The sequence below is a fragment of the Exophiala dermatitidis genome, assembly GCF_000230625.1.
Source record: "Exophiala dermatitidis NIH/UT8656 unplaced genomic scaffold supercont1.2, whole genome shotgun sequence".
Classification (NCBI taxonomy): Eukaryota; Fungi; Ascomycota; class Eurotiomycetes; order Chaetothyriales; family Herpotrichiellaceae; genus Exophiala; species Exophiala dermatitidis.
The window spans coordinates 3,923,695-3,940,828 of NW_008751647.1; the positions used below are offsets into that span (position 1 = coordinate 3,923,695).

General features: G+C 52.4%; 7 protein-coding genes across 7 annotated transcripts; 5 read left to right on the plus strand and 2 right to left on the minus strand.

Moving 5' to 3' along the window:
* Nucleotides 1-17: 17 nt before the first annotated feature.
* HMPREF1120_02872 (NADH dehydrogenase (ubiquinone) Fe-S protein 5) lies at nt 18-1,428 on the minus strand. Its single transcript, XM_009156920.1, has 3 exons — nt 1,106-1,428; nt 873-1,012; nt 18-822 (listed from the first exon to the last, which is right to left on the minus strand). Exons 1-3 carry the CDS (start codon nt 1,131-1,133, stop codon nt 676-678), a joined length of 315 nt encoding a protein of 104 aa, XP_009155168.1. The 5' UTR covers nt 1,134-1,428; the 3' UTR covers nt 18-675.
* Nucleotides 1,429-1,698: 270 nt separating this feature from the next.
* On the plus strand, nt 1,699-4,371 carry HMPREF1120_02873 (uncharacterized protein; the record flags this gene model as incomplete). The annotated part of the gene is made up of 1 exon (XM_009156921.1): nt 1,699-4,371. The coding sequence occupies one exon, from the start codon at nt 1,699-1,701 to the stop codon at nt 4,369-4,371; it is 2,673 nt and encodes an 890-aa protein (XP_009155169.1).
* Nucleotides 4,372-4,763: 392 nt separating this feature from the next.
* HMPREF1120_02874 (uncharacterized protein) lies at nt 4,764-6,791 on the plus strand (the record flags this gene model as incomplete). Its single annotated transcript, XM_009156922.1, has 1 exon — nt 4,764-6,791. The coding sequence occupies one exon, from the start codon at nt 4,764-4,766 to the stop codon at nt 6,789-6,791; it is 2,028 nt and encodes a 675-aa protein (XP_009155170.1).
* Nucleotides 6,792-8,416: 1,625 nt separating this feature from the next.
* HMPREF1120_02875 (uncharacterized protein) lies at nt 8,417-9,458 on the plus strand (the record flags this gene model as incomplete). Its single annotated transcript, XM_009156923.1, has 4 exons — nt 8,417-8,434; nt 8,496-8,625; nt 8,734-9,150; nt 9,220-9,458. The coding sequence occupies 4 exons, from the start codon at nt 8,417-8,419 to the stop codon at nt 9,456-9,458; spliced, it is 804 nt and encodes a 267-aa protein (XP_009155171.1).
* A 492-nt stretch (nt 9,459-9,950) lies between these two features.
* Nucleotides 9,951-12,456, plus strand: HMPREF1120_02876 (1-alkyl-2-acetylglycerophosphocholine esterase; the record flags this gene model as incomplete). The annotated part of the gene is made up of 4 exons (XM_009156924.1): nt 9,951-10,149; nt 10,212-10,337; nt 10,411-11,958; nt 12,104-12,456. 4 exons carry the CDS (start codon nt 9,951-9,953, stop codon nt 12,454-12,456), a joined length of 2,226 nt encoding a protein of 741 aa, XP_009155172.1.
* Nucleotides 12,457-13,364: 908 nt separating this feature from the next.
* On the minus strand, nt 13,365-14,372 carry HMPREF1120_02877 (protein transporter Sec61 subunit gamma; the record flags this gene model as incomplete). Its single annotated transcript, XM_009156925.1, has 3 exons — nt 13,365-13,399; nt 13,511-13,597; nt 14,288-14,372. 3 exons carry the CDS (start codon nt 14,370-14,372, stop codon nt 13,365-13,367), a joined length of 207 nt encoding a protein of 68 aa, XP_009155173.1.
* A 1,167-nt stretch (nt 14,373-15,539) lies between these two features.
* Nucleotides 15,540-16,817, plus strand: HMPREF1120_02878 (uncharacterized protein; the record flags this gene model as incomplete). The annotated part of the gene is made up of 3 exons (XM_009156926.1): nt 15,540-16,030; nt 16,084-16,652; nt 16,702-16,817. 3 exons carry the CDS (start codon nt 15,540-15,542, stop codon nt 16,815-16,817), a joined length of 1,176 nt encoding a protein of 391 aa, XP_009155174.1.
* Nucleotides 16,818-17,134: the final 317 nt, after the last annotated feature.

Sequence of the window (17,134 nt, forward strand, 5' to 3'; positions counted from 1 at the left end):
CCATCATCGCCCGTCGCCTCGATTCGCATCTGAACCTTCCCTGAATAATGTATGCACAAAGGTTTACTATTAAGTTGCATACTTTATATGATCGGTCTGGTCGTATCTCAAGTCGTTACATCGTGTGGCCTGGTCAGCTTACAAACGAAGCATGCGGAAGCTGGGACTTGATGACGGACAACCATGACTACTGTGGGTGCCTACATCTTACGTCCCGCCAGCAGTTTCGATCGAATATTGGCACTGTGATTGAGTGCATATAGAATGGCATATGAGTAGATGACTCAGGCGGGAATTCACCTTGGAAAGTATTCGGAACTTGGACGCTGAAAGAAGCATGAATCATGCAGCACCTGATGTAGCAGACTGCTCGGGCCCATGCCTCAAAAGACTTCACTGCTCTCGCGGGACTCCAAGATTTCGATGAAGTGCTCATGTCTGCTTTCTTTAACCTCAACTCGTGTCAGTGTGGCAAGGGTACCATCACCAAGGCGACAATGGTGGTCCAGAAACCGGGGCCTCCGAACAAACGCCTGTACGTGTCGAGTTGATTCGATCATGGCACTTCCATTGCCTGGCTGCGTACCAGGTACTCGTGATATGTACAGCGTCGTAACGCGGAATGCAGACAATCTCCCAGCTCAAGTGCGATCTTCCCAAGCTTGACCCCGATTTCTATGAAGCGCCTAATATCGATTTTGTCTCGTCTTCCTTTCCTAATAAGCCCAGACTCCGGATCTGGCCGACTTTTGGTGCATTTTCACGGGGATGTGCTGCTTCAGCTTTTCGTAGTGCATTCTGGATCGCCACCGCTCTCGCGTACTGCACCAATTCGTCAGAATGAGTCTTTGTTAGGTACGGGTGCTGCTAACTTCTTTCTTGTGGTGCAGACATTCATAGTAATCTTCTAACCGTGGTGCGCAAACTCCTCGTGCTCTTGCTTCAGGATCGTGCTGGTTGATAACGTAGCAAGACATATATTCTTGCCAGAATGGAAAGCATCGGGAGACGCCTGTAGATGGGCCGCCGCGTCAGTAAGAGCTTTCCGTCAAGGACAGTAACACTAGACATTGGAATGATTTCGCGAATCCCGGCAAGTACTTACCTCCTGTCAAGCCGTAGCCGGACGCCATGTTGAGCTAGGTCAATGTACTGCACCAGGGTCCATCCAATGCAAGGAACAATGAAGCCAGTATCGTGGGCAGTGGGCGTTAAAGCAGTTCATGTTGGATGTCGTCTGAAGCTGCGGCCAAGAATCGCCGAACCGCCGACGTGCAACCCACAAACAACATACTGCTGATGCCGCTTTAATGGTACCCTGGCCAATGGCAACCTCAGTATTTGCTAACATTTTTCAAATGGAAACATGGCCACTATAGCGTTGACACTTCAGAGAGGGGATCACCGACGCTGTTTGCTTAAAAACGCAAGCCCTCTGGTGATAAATTGATTAACGAGAATGTCCAGTGCGGCAAGAGTGTTCAACTTGAGGGTACAAAGTATATGATAAAGCAGCACCTTGTCCTTCCAATCACGGAAACCTTGACACCCTACCACTTGCAGTGCTGTGTAGGTACACGGGAGAACGTCACTCCTACTTCCAGGCTGCGTGCCCCCGTCTTGCTCACTGCATGTGAACATCAAAGCTTGACGACTCCACGGCCGACTCGCGATATGCCTACCTAAGCCTTTGACGATATGACGGAGTTGCGTGAACTGTCAGATGCTCATGTTGTGCTTCTGGCTGTTCAGCTGGCTTCAGAAGGAAATCTGAAAGATTTGCAACGCCTGGTGCGGTCACGTCGGCATGTCTTGTCTAATAGCCTGTTATATAGGCTCCTCCTGTCCTTTTGTCCACCGGAAATTTCAGAGCAATCGGCCCTCGTTGATTTCCTAACGTCGCTGAGAGAATTCGAATCGGACCCCTCCGGCGATACCGACATCAAGGTCGACCCTTCCATATCCCAACTCTCCAAGCAGGAAGCGATCAGCCAGTGCCAGGCATTGAGACTACGGAGCGTCCCTGAGCATGCAACGATAGATACCGACAGTACATTAGCGAATTTCATAATTGAATGGGCCAAAGGCTTAGAGTTGGTCAACAGCGCAACCCAGCCTGCTCTCCATTTCGTGGAGCAATTCATAGATCAAGATGCTGATCTGCGGCTCTGGTACGAGACGTACCTGGCGCCTGTTGTCCGCCTGCAATATGAATATTATCCGGACATTGAAGACGTGATTGGATTGCAAGGGATCGAGACACTATCAGGTCCCGATGGGATCAGGGCGTTACTGCAGTATGCCGAGAGGGAGCACACCCCGGATGCCATTGTCCGAGATCTCGATTATGTTGTGACTCCATGGGTCCGCGGTTCCAGTCGAGGAAAGAGGAGAAGAGTCGATCGCCCGCAAGATATTGCGGCGGAGGAGAATACTTCCTGGGAGGCGGTCAATCAATGGCTGGTCGCATTGAGTATGAAAGACTTCGACGTTGCCGCAAGATCTTTCGCGCACTGGAGTGGTCCCGTACATGATGCAGGGACTGCTGATGAAGTCGTTGCGAGGTTCGCGCAGACCGGCCTGGCAATCATATATGGCTGCTCCGAGACCTCTCCAGAGACGCAGGCTCGATCTCAAGAGGTACTCGATAAGGTCTCGCGGTTAACCGGTCTGAAAGCTCCCGACCTCCGCAGCTCCCAGCCAGACATCGCCCTTCCACCGTCCTCTGGCAAAAACTTCAATGAAGCGGACTTGTCGGCAAACTCGCTGATGCAGAGGGACAATCCGTTCACATACGTTAGCCAAGCCTCCATGGATTTCCTGGTAGGACTCATCCATACCGCGGAGATTCTTTTGCAGTTTAGACAAACAATGCCGGTGGCCGATCTAGCGCGGATCTGTGTTTTTGGATCTGAGCTTCGTCACAAGGAAGAGCTCCGTCGACTACTTCAATACATCCCCCGAATGACTAGCAAAGACATTGACTGGCGATCTGTGCGCCAACAACTACTATGGTTACAATCTTGGGGCCACAGCCGGCAGCTTAATTCCGATTCTCCTCAGCCAGCGTTCTTTGGGCGACTCACCCGTGACTATGTGGAAACCCAAATCCTGGATGCTCTTCTTAAGGCTGGCCAATACGAAATTGTGAAAAAGGTGTACATGGACACGTCCTTCTTACCCCTGAAAATGCCCGAGTTGGAAGATCGTGTAGTTGCTGCCATATTGGAGGCGTATGACAACGCCAGCAATGGGAACAGGGACCGCGGCGGAATGAAGCGTGCATACGAGATTCTCAGGGCATTTCAGCCCAGATTCCCGGAGTCTTCGAGCCTATCCAGCCTTGATCATCTCATTCGAGCCACCCACAGTCTCTCATTCTACCACTTGACTCTTCAGCATGGTACTCCTTTCAAACCAGTGGCGATTCGCGTGCAGAAAGACCCCTTGACACTCGTCGAGAAAGTTTTAGAGCAGGATGCGAATGCATACACGAAACTGGATGATCTTCTAGAGATAACCAGAAATTTGGTTCGTGCACATCTTCCTAACGCGGGGGCCATGTCTGAGGAGATGGACTCCGTTGAGTCAGGCACCTTGGATGCCGAACATAGGATCACTTATTCGGCCATAATGGCCGCACTCGCGGCGGATGATTTCCACACGGCTTATGCATACATCACGACTCGCCTATCGGGCCCCAGGGCACAGTCTGTCGCTTCTGAAACCACTGATGATGTTTCGTGGAGGGCAGCGTACGCCGCGGGCAAATATCGTCCCAAGACGACCCCGAAAGGTTTGAAGGAACGCATTGACAGCTTGGTTCAGCGGATGGAGCTTCTCTCTCGAGCGCTGTTGCTGGCCCCATCAGGTGAAGCTCTCGCCGGGATCCTGGCGACATGGCGTCGATACGAGGAAGAAATGGACGCCCTAAAGGCGCAAGCAATGGAGGAAGAACGTGCTTTCGAAGCGCAAGCCGATGCTTCACTGCCAGGGGGATATGCTCCTGAGGGTCGCGACGCTGACGTAGCTGAAACAAAGCGTGCCATGGCACGTCGAATTGGGCCGGGAATTGCTACAGGTCCTTCCTACGAGGAAGAAGCTCCACTGGGATTGTTTGACGTCGCCAGGGGAGCTGCAGCCGCCCTCAGAAGAAGCGCTGCCCTTCCACTTGGCTCATCAGGACTACAGAACATCAAGATCCGAGAGACGGCGGGATTGCCAAATACGGAGTCCGAGGACTCTTCGTCGCATGCCGGTGGTAGAGTTCGCAAGAGAGATATGGTAACTAATATGGTCACAAGTGGTTTGGTCAGCGGCATGGGATGGGTGCTTGGTGCTCAGCCGCAGGACCGGGTTGATGAACAGTGAAGAACTTGAACATAGATGAGGCTGTCTAATCGTCTCCCTCCCAGACAAACAGCCTTTGGAGAGCAGGTGGTGCAGAGGGCGGCCTCGCCAGTACCAGAACGTGAAGTGCAGGTGTGCAGTGTAGGATTAACCGGCAGGAGCACGTCGTCGCCATTGTTATCAACCAATTTGCAGGTTGGTGAACAAAGCTTCATCTGCAGTTTACTTCCACAACCGCAGTCCACAAACTTGAAGCCTACCTTATCTACCTCAGGTATTCGTCTTTCCGCGTTGTCCATTCTTCCCTTCGCATTCACCCATTGTATCTTCGCGTGGTACTTTATTGTCTACCAGTGCCACCCGTCCTTCCTGTCCTCCTGTCTGTCCTGGCACCCGTTGCCTTCCAGCTGGCCATGGCTCCATTGCCTGTGAAAACCCTCCAGCGTCGCGGCAATAATGCAGGCCGTACATTCACCATCGTCTTTGCTATCATCGCCCTGCTTGTTGTTCTAGCTTGCCTCATCTGGGGCATTATCCTTCCGCGTTATCGCAAGAGGGATGTCGGTTTACCAACCAACAGATTCGTTTCTCAACCCCGGATCATACCTCAGACTCAGCGATTCCCAAGCCACCCTGCTCTTCTCCGCGGCTTTCGGAAGAAGCCCTCGACTGTCCTTCGAAAATGCAATCCGCGAACCGAGAGTTCCAAGAATCCTGCGCAAGTGAACGCAAGTCATCACCCATTTTCGGATGCTAGTCACCATGCTGCCTCTGTCCTTGGGGCTCCAGTCAACAGTAACGGTCTGTTCACGCCAGTCAAAGACCGCCTCCCGTTGAGACGAGGCCGTGCCTGGGCAAGAGGAAGAGCTTTCCGCTGGGAGAAAAGAACTGAAGCAAGAGAGGATGTTACCATAGACAGCGTCAATGGGCCACAGGAATATGTTATCCGAATGCCTGAAGCCCTTGTCCTCAAACCTCGACCAGCAGGACGACCACCACCGCTGACACGGCAACTGGAGAGGTTTCCTTGCCCACAAAGTGACCCCAGTGGAAAAGGAGGTCTTATGCATCCTGTCAAGCTTTTTCAGGAATTGCAGCTGCGAGACTCACAATCCACTATGGACATCTCTGGGACACCATGCCCACCACGAAGTTATCGAAGTCACTCAAACATGAACAGATTCGCGTCCAATCTGCCGGTGGCCACACAGGACCGATGCATAACTACGGATCCTGCTGACAATGCTTTGCCTCACACACATCCTGAACCAGAAGAAATCTTGTCCATAGGTTGTGGCTCCCATACGGGCTCGGCACCAGAGACTAATATGTCTGTTCCTGACGTTGACACACCAGTAAAGCAGCGACGGGCAGAGGATACAGAGTTCGGTACACGGCATGCAACTTCAGAAGTTGAGATCCGTGACTGGCTTGATCATGCAAACATCGACGGCAGGACGGACACAGTCTCGTCTAGACGAGGGTATACGCCTACCACCGATCCATTTACAACCCCAGGTGTTTCCACGACAGCTCCAACCTCGCCAGCAATTTCTGCCAACACTGTCCCAGCTCTCTCAACACCTTCGCAGCATCCGGGGCCCAGTTGTAACGATGCACTTACCCTTCCTCACGTCCGCTTCCACCGACGAACACCTAGTTCAGGAGCGCGCCCTCTTGGTAGGGTCATGCGCCCAATGCCCCGAGCTGTGACCAGCGAATTGGGTCATTGTACTTGTAGGGACGTGTATGGCCACTGCAAGCCGGCACAGTGCCCAGCCAACGGGCGATGCCGTCTTTCACGAACCTTGTACTTGCAAAAGCGGCGCATATCTCGGAACCGTCACTCGTTCTCATCTCTGACATCGGTATCCAAGCCCAGCATTGTGCCTGCAGGCAGGAGGAGCATCTTACGTTCGAGCAGCGTCTACAGCCAAGACATACGAGGACTAAGAGTCAGTACAAACCCTGAATTTGCGAGGATTGCAGCTAGGGCGGTCGAGATGCAGGCACAGGCTGCATTGTCCACGGCAGTGCAAAGAAATGATTTTCCACAAGAGGACAAGCTAATGGACCTGCCGGAGTGTAAGATGGACAGCTGGATTCCACACATTGCAGGTGTGCAAAAGTACGTGTCTCCATGTGAAGTGCCCAAACGAAGTCAGTCAGAGGCTGGACCCCGGCGGCTAAGATTGGACGATCCGCAAACCATGATCAGCGGCCATGGTGCGAGACAGAGAGACGGCAACGGCGAGGATCGATGCATCTCCACAACTCGACCTGGCGGCACAGCCGACAACGTGTATGATGATGGAACTGGGCGTGTCTACTGGGCGAGAGCATTACAAGCTGCCCAGACAGTGCGACGATACCGGCCAGAACCAGCTGTTGTGGGCACACCACCGCAGGGTACCGCGCCGGGCGGCGGACAATGGATTTGATTGTTGTTATTGGAACCTCACTCGAGATTGTAAGGAAAACTTTCGAGGACTTTCGAGCTGGGTTCTATGTGTTGGAGGTAAAAAAAAGGAGTTGAGAGGCATGTGCTTGAAGCTACGGCTGGAGGAGCTGAAAAAGCGATGAACAAAAGATGTGATGGGATGTCTGCGCAATACGATCTGGGTCAACAACTGTTAGATAACATGCATAGCGGATGAGAGATAGGTGACATTGCGCGAGGCTGCGTATGCTAATGAGAAAGTCCTGTATGAATAGGCGCGAGTGTCCAAGCAGTGCATTTCGGCGGTTGTTGGTGGCTCCCAGCAACATGGATTGTTCTTCACTTCTTCTCCCCGAGGCCAATGCGATCATTTCACTCTTTGATCCATGCACGACTCCCAGAAGTCAATCTAGACCTTGGAGTCCTGAAGTCGTCAGTTCGTATTCGTCTAATTGTTCAAACCAATCACCGAAATCGCATGAGCTGTAACAAGAAGCTGAGCCTCCGAAAGGCTTCTGAGCTACTTCAAACGTCCTCCCTCGGCGTTCCGGTCATACAAACAGTTGTTCACACTTACAGGGACCGGAACCCAGGTCATTGGCATATTTTTACTTGAATTCATGCAACAATTGAAGGAATAAGCAACGGACCATTGGTTCCATAGGCATCTCACAGCCCGATCCGAACAATGCAAGGATCGCACAAGGCGTGGTCCGCCACACCCGACATGATCCACAGGGGGTGAGACGTGGGATTCGCTCGCTCCATTTCACGCGCTAGACTCAAAAACTACAATATTGTAGACTGACCCGCCGCGTTTGAAACCGAAGCCATGGGCCTGACATTATCCCATTCCTGTCGCGGGTTTCTGTCACTCCCGTGGCGTGGGCCCTAAGGAAAGACAGGATGTGGATGCTTTCCAGGCCCTATCCGGGGGCGAAAGGCGAACTTGAAGTGGCTCATCTCATCAGTCAGGGTCTTTTGTTGGGCCGCGCTCCATCGAGGTTTCCTGACTTCAAGGTACAGTACAATGTATCATTGAATAATTATTTTCATCCCACATTTCGATTCCGACGGTGGCCTCACTGCCACACCGTTTGAAGCGGCTTACTAGGACAGACTCCGACGGACTCATGTCCCTCATCTGCTGCGCATGCCTGTACATTGTGCACAGGTGGAACCTCCTATCGTGGCCTAAGCCAGGGCCTTACAGTCTAAGATCCCTTGAAAGAATCCACTCGAGGGCCTGATGTGCAGATACTACCTACTACTGCGCAGCTCCTATCCACAGCACTGCATCCTTACACACTGCGGACGATCTCGAACGAGGCCACTCGCTCACTGTCCGGCGTCCCAGTCCCGCGTGAAAAAGGATCGCCCAGGTTCGTCGATGATGGCGTTTCAAGGGTGCTTACTTTTTTCTCCTGTTATCATGATTCTCCATCCTTTCGGAACGTTTCTCGTGTGAATTGAATTTCCCCAACGGTGTCTTTTGCTTGTTTATTGCCGCTTGCCTGCGTTGCTGTTCCAGTTCCGTCTCCAGTGGCTACCCTACCCTGCCGTTGTACTTTTGCAGGCGTCTGTGCACCAAGTGGAGCCTTGCTTTTACCTGTGGACTCGAGAGACATGGGGATTTCCAAAGTGGTATGTCTGTTGGCCATCATGTTCTTGGCTGCTCTATGCTTCGAGGCTAACTGTTCCAAAGATCGTGTTGGCAGGTTTCCTCGTCACAGCCCTTGAAGTTGTCGATGCTGTACCTGCACTCCATGTGAAGCGAGCCGAGGCCGTGGTGCAGGGCAAGTTGGGAACAGATGGGTACTGGAATGACTATGACGGTACGAGAAGCCCGACCGAATACACTCTATCGAGCAGAGAGCAAATAGGCAGTTGAACAAGACAATACACTTGACATGGTTGGCTGTTACTGATGTGATGGATGATAGGTGGATCAAATCACTATACCCAATATGAAGGCAATGGTTCCGTGGCCGCCGGATGGCCGTCAGATCTGACCTGGGTCTCATTCAACGATCTGTGGGTTGCCAATCAACATACCATCAGCCGCAGTTGTGACATTCTATACGGCGTACCGAACAATTCGGACCAAGAGACCCAGGATCTCTACGATGCAATCAAGCAAGTGGCCCATCAGACACGGGTGGACCACCGCTTCATTCTCGCGGCTATACTACAGGAAACCAAGGGGTGTGTCCGGGCAAAGACGAGCGTGTCGCCGGATGGGATCAAGAATCCTGGTCTCCTGCAGTCGTTCAAGGGTACGCATACGTGTAATGACGAGAATGGCAAGGTCAAGAACCCGTGTCCTAAAGACGAGATTGTGGGCATGATATCTGATGGAGGTATGTTTGTTACAGTCTGTTTGTGGTTATTATAGTTGTGCATTTTGCTGACAATGGTTGGTTTTTTAGTTGCCGGTACGCCTGATGGGCACGGGTTTGCGACCGATATCAACGCTCAAAGCGATGTCGATGGCATCGATTACGCCGAGGCATATTACCGAGCTGCGAGATTGTACAACTCTGGCGCTATTGATGAATCGGGCGATTTGGGCAAGGGCTCGGCGACGCATTGCTATGCTAGTGATATTGCGAATCGGCTGGTGGGCTGGACGGATAGCGAGTCGACTTGTACGATGGACGACAAGTAGGGTTCCATTACGGTGGCCGTGAGGTGAAAATAGCGGATTTGGTTATGGTTGAGGTATGCTTGTTACGATGCTGCTTGAATGTGTCGTTGTCTGGCGTTGGAGGAGTGGGCGGCCTGACTTGAATATACGCTGGAGTATGTACTGGGATATTTTAGATGAGTATGATGGACAGGACAGTTGTGAAGACTCTACCTGCTCGTAAGTGTAAGTACCAGGGAGTAGTGAGTACCCAATAGATTACAGTTTTACATACTAGCATGTTGGAAGCAAGACGCCGGAATGGTGACCGCTTCATGTTGGAATTAAAGCCACAGTTCAAGTGCCCGGGCCGGAGATAAGCACTGCACAGTCGATAATGGTAGACCGCGGCGAAGATACTACAATCCCAAAGGCGACATCCCGACCATTCATCTACTAATTGCCCAGGCTCTCCAGTCTGGGTTCTCGTCCTTATTTTGGTCCTTTTCATCTTCTCTTGCAATTGTTAATACCATGTCTTACCACGATAACAGCCGGGAAGGGCTGAGCCCTTCGCCCCCAAACATCCTGGACATCTTTACCGAAGACGAGGATGATGATGACGTCGACAGCTACCATCCAACCGAGGACCGCAGCACCAATGCCAGCGACCTGAACGACGACGACGAAGATGAAGACGAAGATGAGGACGACGACGACACCGCCTTTGCCGGTATATTAATCCCGCGTATTCAATTGACAGTCTACAACGGTGTGCTGACTGTTGGTTTCCAGATGCGCAGGAGACCTTAAGTGGGATTGAAATCGTGTTCGAGGGCGGCAGCGGGGACGAGGACGAGGAAGGCGACCAGACAGAAACCGAAGGCGGTGGCGGTGGTACTGCAACTCGTCCTATCCAGGGTTTGTGTTTGTGCTCTCCATGAGCCCTACTTGAAGGCAGCACGAGACTAACCGGTTGATGATTGGCAAACAGTGACCGCGGCCGACATCCGAGGACTGTTAAATGCCAGTGCACCCCTACGACAACTGATCCTCAGCCGATATCGCCTACTTGGACCAGGGGGACAAGATCTATTCGGAGGAGACGACGAAGATGACGAAGACGATATTATTCTCGAGGGCTCAGGCCCCTTTGGCAGTCTACACGGACGCAGGAGACGACGGCGACCGAAACCTCCCGAGGACCGATTCCCCAAAGTTCCCAGCGACAACGGACGGGCGTTAATGAACTCAGGGTTGTACGGCAGTCGAGATGATTTTGTGGACATACTACGAAAGAGAAGACGGACCGTCGCTGAACGGCTGATGTGGCGACGCTTAGGGGTGGACGGACGGTCAAGCATGCGACGGCAAAACCGGTTGATCGCGCAAGACTCAATACCGTCGACATCAACAGCAGACAAAATCATCCACTACGACAGTCGAGCATACTCTGGCCAATTCTCAGACGACGGTAACTTCTTCTTCAGTTGTACGCAGAACTTCAAGGTTCGCATGTACGACACCAGCAATCCCTACGAATGGAAATACTACAAGACGGTCGACTACCCGTTTGGTCAATGGACCATCACCGATGCCACGTTGAGTCCAGACAACAAATTCCTCGCATACTCTTCGATCCGACATACTGTGTGTCTCGCTCCGACGGACCCGACGGACCATTCGGACCATACGCTACTTGATTTCACCAATTTTGCGCCCGGTTCGGGAATGGGTCGACAGAATTACGGATACATGGGCCGCCATGGGTTCGGGATCTGGTCGTTGCGGTTTAGCGGTGATGGACGCGAGATCGTGGCAGGCACATCAGACCATAGTGTCGTGGTATACGACCTAGAAAGACGGCAATCGACGGTGCGACTGTCAAACCACGACGACGATGTCAATGCCGTCTGTTTCGGCGACAAATCCTCCCCGCATATCTTGTACTCGGGATCCGACGACCAGACGTTGCGAGTGTGGGATCGTCGGTCCATGGCGGACGGACGGCCTGCCGGTATTTTCGTCGGCCACACCGAAGGCCTCACGTATGTCGACTCCAAGGGAGATGGCCGCTATGTTTTGTCCAACGGAAAAGACCAGATGATGAAACTTTGGGATCTGCGCAAGATGATCTCGCCCAACGAGTTTGCCCGGATCGATTTACAGTCTTACACCACAAACTTTGATTATCGTTTCTCTCCCTACGACGAGGACGACTATATCCCCAACCCGAAGGATTGCAGTGTCGTCACGTTCCGCGGCCACAGCGTTTTGAAAACCCTGATCAGATGTCACTTCTCGCCTCCTGGCTCGAGTAACTCTCGCTATGTCTATAGTGGCAGTGAAGATGGGAAAGTGTACATTTGGAACTTGGATGGTACCAGAAAGGCCACTGTCGATGTCTATGCCGCCACAAAAGATACCCGGCCAAGAGCAGATAGTGCCGGTTATGGCTATGAGTTGCATGGTCACCACAGTGGTGTGTGGAAGACTTGTGTGAGGGATGCGAGTTGGAGTCCGACGGCGCCTGTGTTGGCTGGTAGGTATAAATTTTTCTGTTTTTTTGACATTGCCCGGGGGGAGGGGTGGAGAGGGTGAAGGGCGAGGATATTGGTGCTGTTGTTTTGACGCTGTTGTTACCTCTATATGAACCGAACCAAGGCTAACCCTCCCTTTTGTTATAGCTACATCCTGGAACGGCTGGGGCATGGCAACCGGCACCGTGTCCCTGCACAGTTGGAACGACGGCAACCAAGACGACGAGGCCGACCCGCCCATGGCGTCGAATTACAATGCCCGTCTTGACCGGCGCGAGGACTTTGACTTTGCCGCGCGGCGAGCGCGACACGGGTTTGATGGTGGGAATGGTGTTCCTGACGATGATTTGCCGAGGCGGACTGCACGGATTCAGACGGCTCGGCGTGGTGGTGTTGGTGGTCGCACCACAGGTTTGAGAAGTAGTGCCGTACCAGCACAGCAGAGACAGGGACAGTCTGATGACGAAGACAATGATGATGGTGTAGGTGGGATCTGGTGACAACCATTGACGCTGGCGGCGGCTGTTGGGGAGGTCGTCAGAGGAATTGGGAGACGGCTGAGTCTGAGACGGTCCGCGTGGCCTGATGTCTCGTGAACATGAGACTACGGAGCCCAAGCGGTGTAGGAGTCTCATCCATACGGTACTGGTACTGGTAATGACTGGTATTTGACGCGCCCGTGCCGTTGGGTATGAGTACGGGTTACTTAGTCACTGGCTGGGCAAGCTGGCAAGCTGGCAAGCTGGCAAGCTGGGACTGCAAGTCTGGACAGGACACAACCACCTGCTTACTACTGGTACAGAGAGCACTCCATACCTACTAATGGGAGGTGCGATGGTGATGCTGATATTAAATCCCATCGATCAAGGATCGGGTCTCTCTACCCTCTGCCCTGCCCCCTAACTAGTACCTAGTCGGGTAGCCAGACTTCCAAGGAACTAGTAGTGGTTTACTTCATGATAATCGCCGATGGCTGGGAACTTGAAATGTCACTGTTTAGGCGGATTGGGAATGGGAATGGGAATGGTCCAGATCAAGTTGCAGTGGGAAGAGGGCTTGGTCTTGTTCATGGCGTTATTCCGCCGGATCCTGGTACACGTGCACTTACTGGCAGCACAGCACAGCGCAGCACATGTCTTCTCCGTTTCGTTGGGTGTTTCTCAGGCATGTTGCTTACTAGGTATGCTCAAGGTCAACTCCATCTTCTTTCCCTCAATGGAATACAAGTGGCAGATCCAAAACCAAGAGCAACAGCCAGCCACCACCCAACCATCACAACTGGCTTGACTGCTTGCTTGCTACCAAGAAGTACATCCCTCCATTCCATCCATCCGTGCATCCATCACATCAAATATCGCTTGCCTTGAAATGAATGGGATACCAGTACTGGGTGGACGTAGTATGCTCGTTATCCCACCAACACATTGTTGACGGGGATATGTACTGCATTGAGAACATGGTTAGATAAGAAAGGCAAAGAGAGTGATAGCATAAGGGTAGTAAAAGACAGGGAAAGGAGGAGTGAAAGCTGTATGATGTGAGTGGCACACGTACTCAGTTTGATAAAGTATCCGATGGCGCCCATGATCAAAAAGCCCATGCCGACGGCTTGGGAGATCTTGATGAATTCTCTTCGGTCGGCTGTTGGTTTTGGTCCTGTCAGTTCATGTAGTAGTATGTGCATGTAACAAAAGTGATTTTCGGGGTATGAACGCGGCTGGATGAGTGGCCGGCTGAGATGGACAGACAGACAGCGGACAGGACAGGGCCGAGAGACAGAACGAGAACGTAAAACCAGACAGATAGGCGTTTGGTCCGGCCTGCAGAACCTCTTTGGTCCAGCAGGACAGCCTGGCGAAAAGGGACTGAACAGACACCATATCTTGCAATTCCCCCCTTTTCAGAGCAGGATGCGGCTTAATCGCAGGACACGGTCAAGCCACTTTGCTGATGCTTATATCTGACCCAGATTCAACCAATTCTGCATCCTGGCTGTTCTGCTTTTACCTGAAGAGCAAGGCTCGAGCATCTCCGTATGGTGTCCACATATGGCCACGAAGCCTCTTCGCTGCACCTGGCACCGTGTTGCGACCAAGCCTCATGTAGTCGTAGGTCCTCACCATGTCAACCACCCATTTGAGCCGAGCGAAATGACTGCAGAATCGTGCATTCGTTGCTTGCAAAGGTATATTTTCTGGTCATTCTGTGTCTCAATGTGTTCTGCATCGTCCTGTCCTGTCCTGTCCTGTCTCGTCTTGTCTCGTCGTGGTCACTCCCAAAGCTCTTCCGCTCTTGTAAAAATAAATCGAAATCAAAAGGGCTGTCACGTACGCTTTGTGCATCTGTGAATAAATTGTGTGCCATCCTTGAAAAACTCCCGAGGCACATCGGCGATCTCTTGCACCAGGTCGGACATTGTGTTGGAGTGAGCGCGTTGCGTGCGCAGGTGTTTGTGGGAGAGGAAGGTTGGTGGTTAATGGAGTTTAGTCTCAGTGCGCAGGTAGTCGTGCTGCGGAGGCTGTGAGGTTCAATCGCGAGGAGTACTAGTATTAGGGGATTGTTGTGACGAGGTGAGGCGGTGTATTGCAGTAACGTCCACGGTGTAAAAGATGAACTGTTGTAACAGGCGTAGGTGGCATCAGTTGAAGCACCAAAGTACGGAATAATACTATGTACAGTAGAACCAGGGGTCTGCAGTGCGCCAATAAAGTTGCAGCCCTGCGCCCCCTGCCAGTGGCCCAGACTCTCACTCACTCACACTGCAGTGGCAGATCGTCTGCCTGCACCTCCGCGTTCTACAACGTACAATTGTAGAGTTGACACTCAAGGTTCCGTTCACAGCTCGCTCGGGTTTTGTACTGTTCTCTTGTCTCTTGCTTCAATCAATCCTCTGATCACCACGGTATCTACAGCTTTCTCTGTCCTGTCTCGTCGAACATATTCATAGCCTTTCCCCTCAGGGCAACCTTCAGACTGCGGACGGAACCTCCACGTCCCAGTCCTAGCGTGTCCCATCTCCTCAAGTTGCACCTCCACCAAATCGCAGTCTGCTCTCTCCGGAACTGCATCGCACGCCGAGTGTCGTTTCACGACCCAGCCTCACCTCCTTGACCTTGATCGTTTCTTCTATTCTCCTTGCCGACGTTGTACTCCTCAAGCGATAGCCCACGAGTCGAGTCTTCATATTATCATACTATTGTTTGGACCGGAGGCTTGGAACAATTGTATCTATTATCAGCGGAAGCCAGCTGGCCTGCCTTCATGTAACAAGGGTACTTCGGGCTATTGCATGCATTCTTCAGATTGTGTGGAGTTGAAACATCAGTTCTGTATGTATCTTCCTTCTTGGACGTGAGCCTAAGGGCGGGGGTTGCTGCTGTTGCTGCGAGCTGGAATATCAAGCCAGGTCTAATGTCCTCCGGAGGGTTTCACCGCGCTGGATTTCTGTCCGATCATCATTGTACCTCTGGCTAATGCAGGATGGATTATTTGCAGAACTCATTCCATGTCCCACGCTGGTCTTCTTGTGCATATCTCTCAGGCAGACAATCGACTTTGTTCACACATCTAACCTATTTTCATCATGGCTGCGGATGAAGACAACTTTGACATTGATATCTATGGAGATGGCGAAGGCGAAGGTGACTTGGGCACCGAGTCGGGACAGATGGATTTTAAGGTAGAAGAGGAAGAAGAAGGACACAATTTCGAAGCGGAACACGACGAAACGGCCCTCGCAGAGAACACTGAAGATAATCTGGAATCAGAACAACAACAACAGTCTCATGGCTTTGATGGGACCGAGGACCAAGGCCACAGACAAACCGAACATCAAGAATCCAGCAACAATGAGCCCGTCGCACAAGTGCCAACGCCTCAACAGGGAACGAAGCGGAAAGAAAGCTCGGATGACAGACCAATCGACCATGGCGCCACCACTGCTCTGATGATTTCAGACTTGCACTGGTGGATAACCGAAGACGACATTCGTGGATGGGCCAATGAAGCTGCGGCCGAAGACGAGTTGAAGGATATATCTTTCAGCGAGCATAAGGTGAATGGCAAGAGCAAAGGGTGCGTGCATGAAAACTGGCTCCGTTCCGGTCGTGATGCTAATCTCATCGCAGTCAAGCATATGTCGAATTTTCGTCGCTACAGGCTGCAACAGCGGCCAAACACAAGATCGAGAGTGTGGGAGGAAACCAGCCTGGCTCCCGCAAGCACTCGGTCACCTTCACTGTCGCGACGCAGAACCCGTTCAAGACACTCCCGAAAGAAGCCCCCAGAGCCCGAGACGACCGCCCGCCCGTCCGTGGTTCGTTCCACTCGACAAGTCGCGGAGACCATGGCTATGGTGCAATGCATCAAGGATACCGAGGGGGTCGAGGAGGAGGTTTCAATCGTGGCGGAGGCGGCTACAATAACCATAACCAATATAACCGCAATTTCTCGGGTCCTATGGGAGGGTACAACAATAACAACATGATGGGCTTCCAGGGCAATATGGGCGTGGGCAACAATTATGGCGGGTTCAATCGCGGCGGTATGATGGGCAATCCTATGCGAGGAAACATGGGCGGAATGCGTGGCGGTCGAGGTGGTATGAACATGATGCCCATGGCTGGTGGCATGGGCATGGGCATGGGCAATATGAATATGGGGATGAATCCGATGATGGCTGGGATGGGTATGGCAGGTGAGTCGTGATGGTTCTGTTGCTGGCCATAGTTAACCCTGGTTATAAGGTTTCCAAGGGAATCAGTTCAACCCCGGAATGTTCAATGCTGGACAAGGGGGCAACTTTGGCGGAGGCGGCGGCGATTGGAATCAACATGGAGTCAAGCGACAACGACAAGAATAAACGGTTCGAGACCCAAAAAGGACTGGTCTCGTCTGGTGCTGGTTGTTGGCCGATCCGCGACTGCAGGCCACCCATGGGTTGTCCCTGGGGCGCAACACCGTTAGAGACGCGCAGAAACACGCACTTCAAGCTAGGAGGGAACAACCCTCCAGACGACTTAGCCGGTGTAGCCGGTAGCAAACTCGAAGCCGCTGACGTCGGGCAACACGACGAGCACGACAGTTCACGGTTGAGTGGCACCTAGGTGACTGGCTGAGACGCGACTCTGCATGGGAGCATCATCAGCGGAGGCGCAACATCATGCCAGGTTGGTAGGC

Excerpts from the sequence above, each read along its gene's own strand:
- HMPREF1120_02872 (XM_009156920.1), bottom strand. The coding sequence starts at position 1,133 with ATGGCGTCCGGCTACGGCTTGACAGGAG. Across the intron at positions 1,013-1,105 it reads CGGCTACGGCTTGACAGGAG|GCGTCTCCCGATGCTTTCCA; the intron begins GTAAGTACTTGC and ends GCCCATCTACAG. Across the intron at positions 823-872 it reads GTCTGCACCACAAGAAAGAA|TACGCGAGAGCGGTGGCGAT; the intron begins GTTAGCAGCACC and ends GAATTGGTGCAG.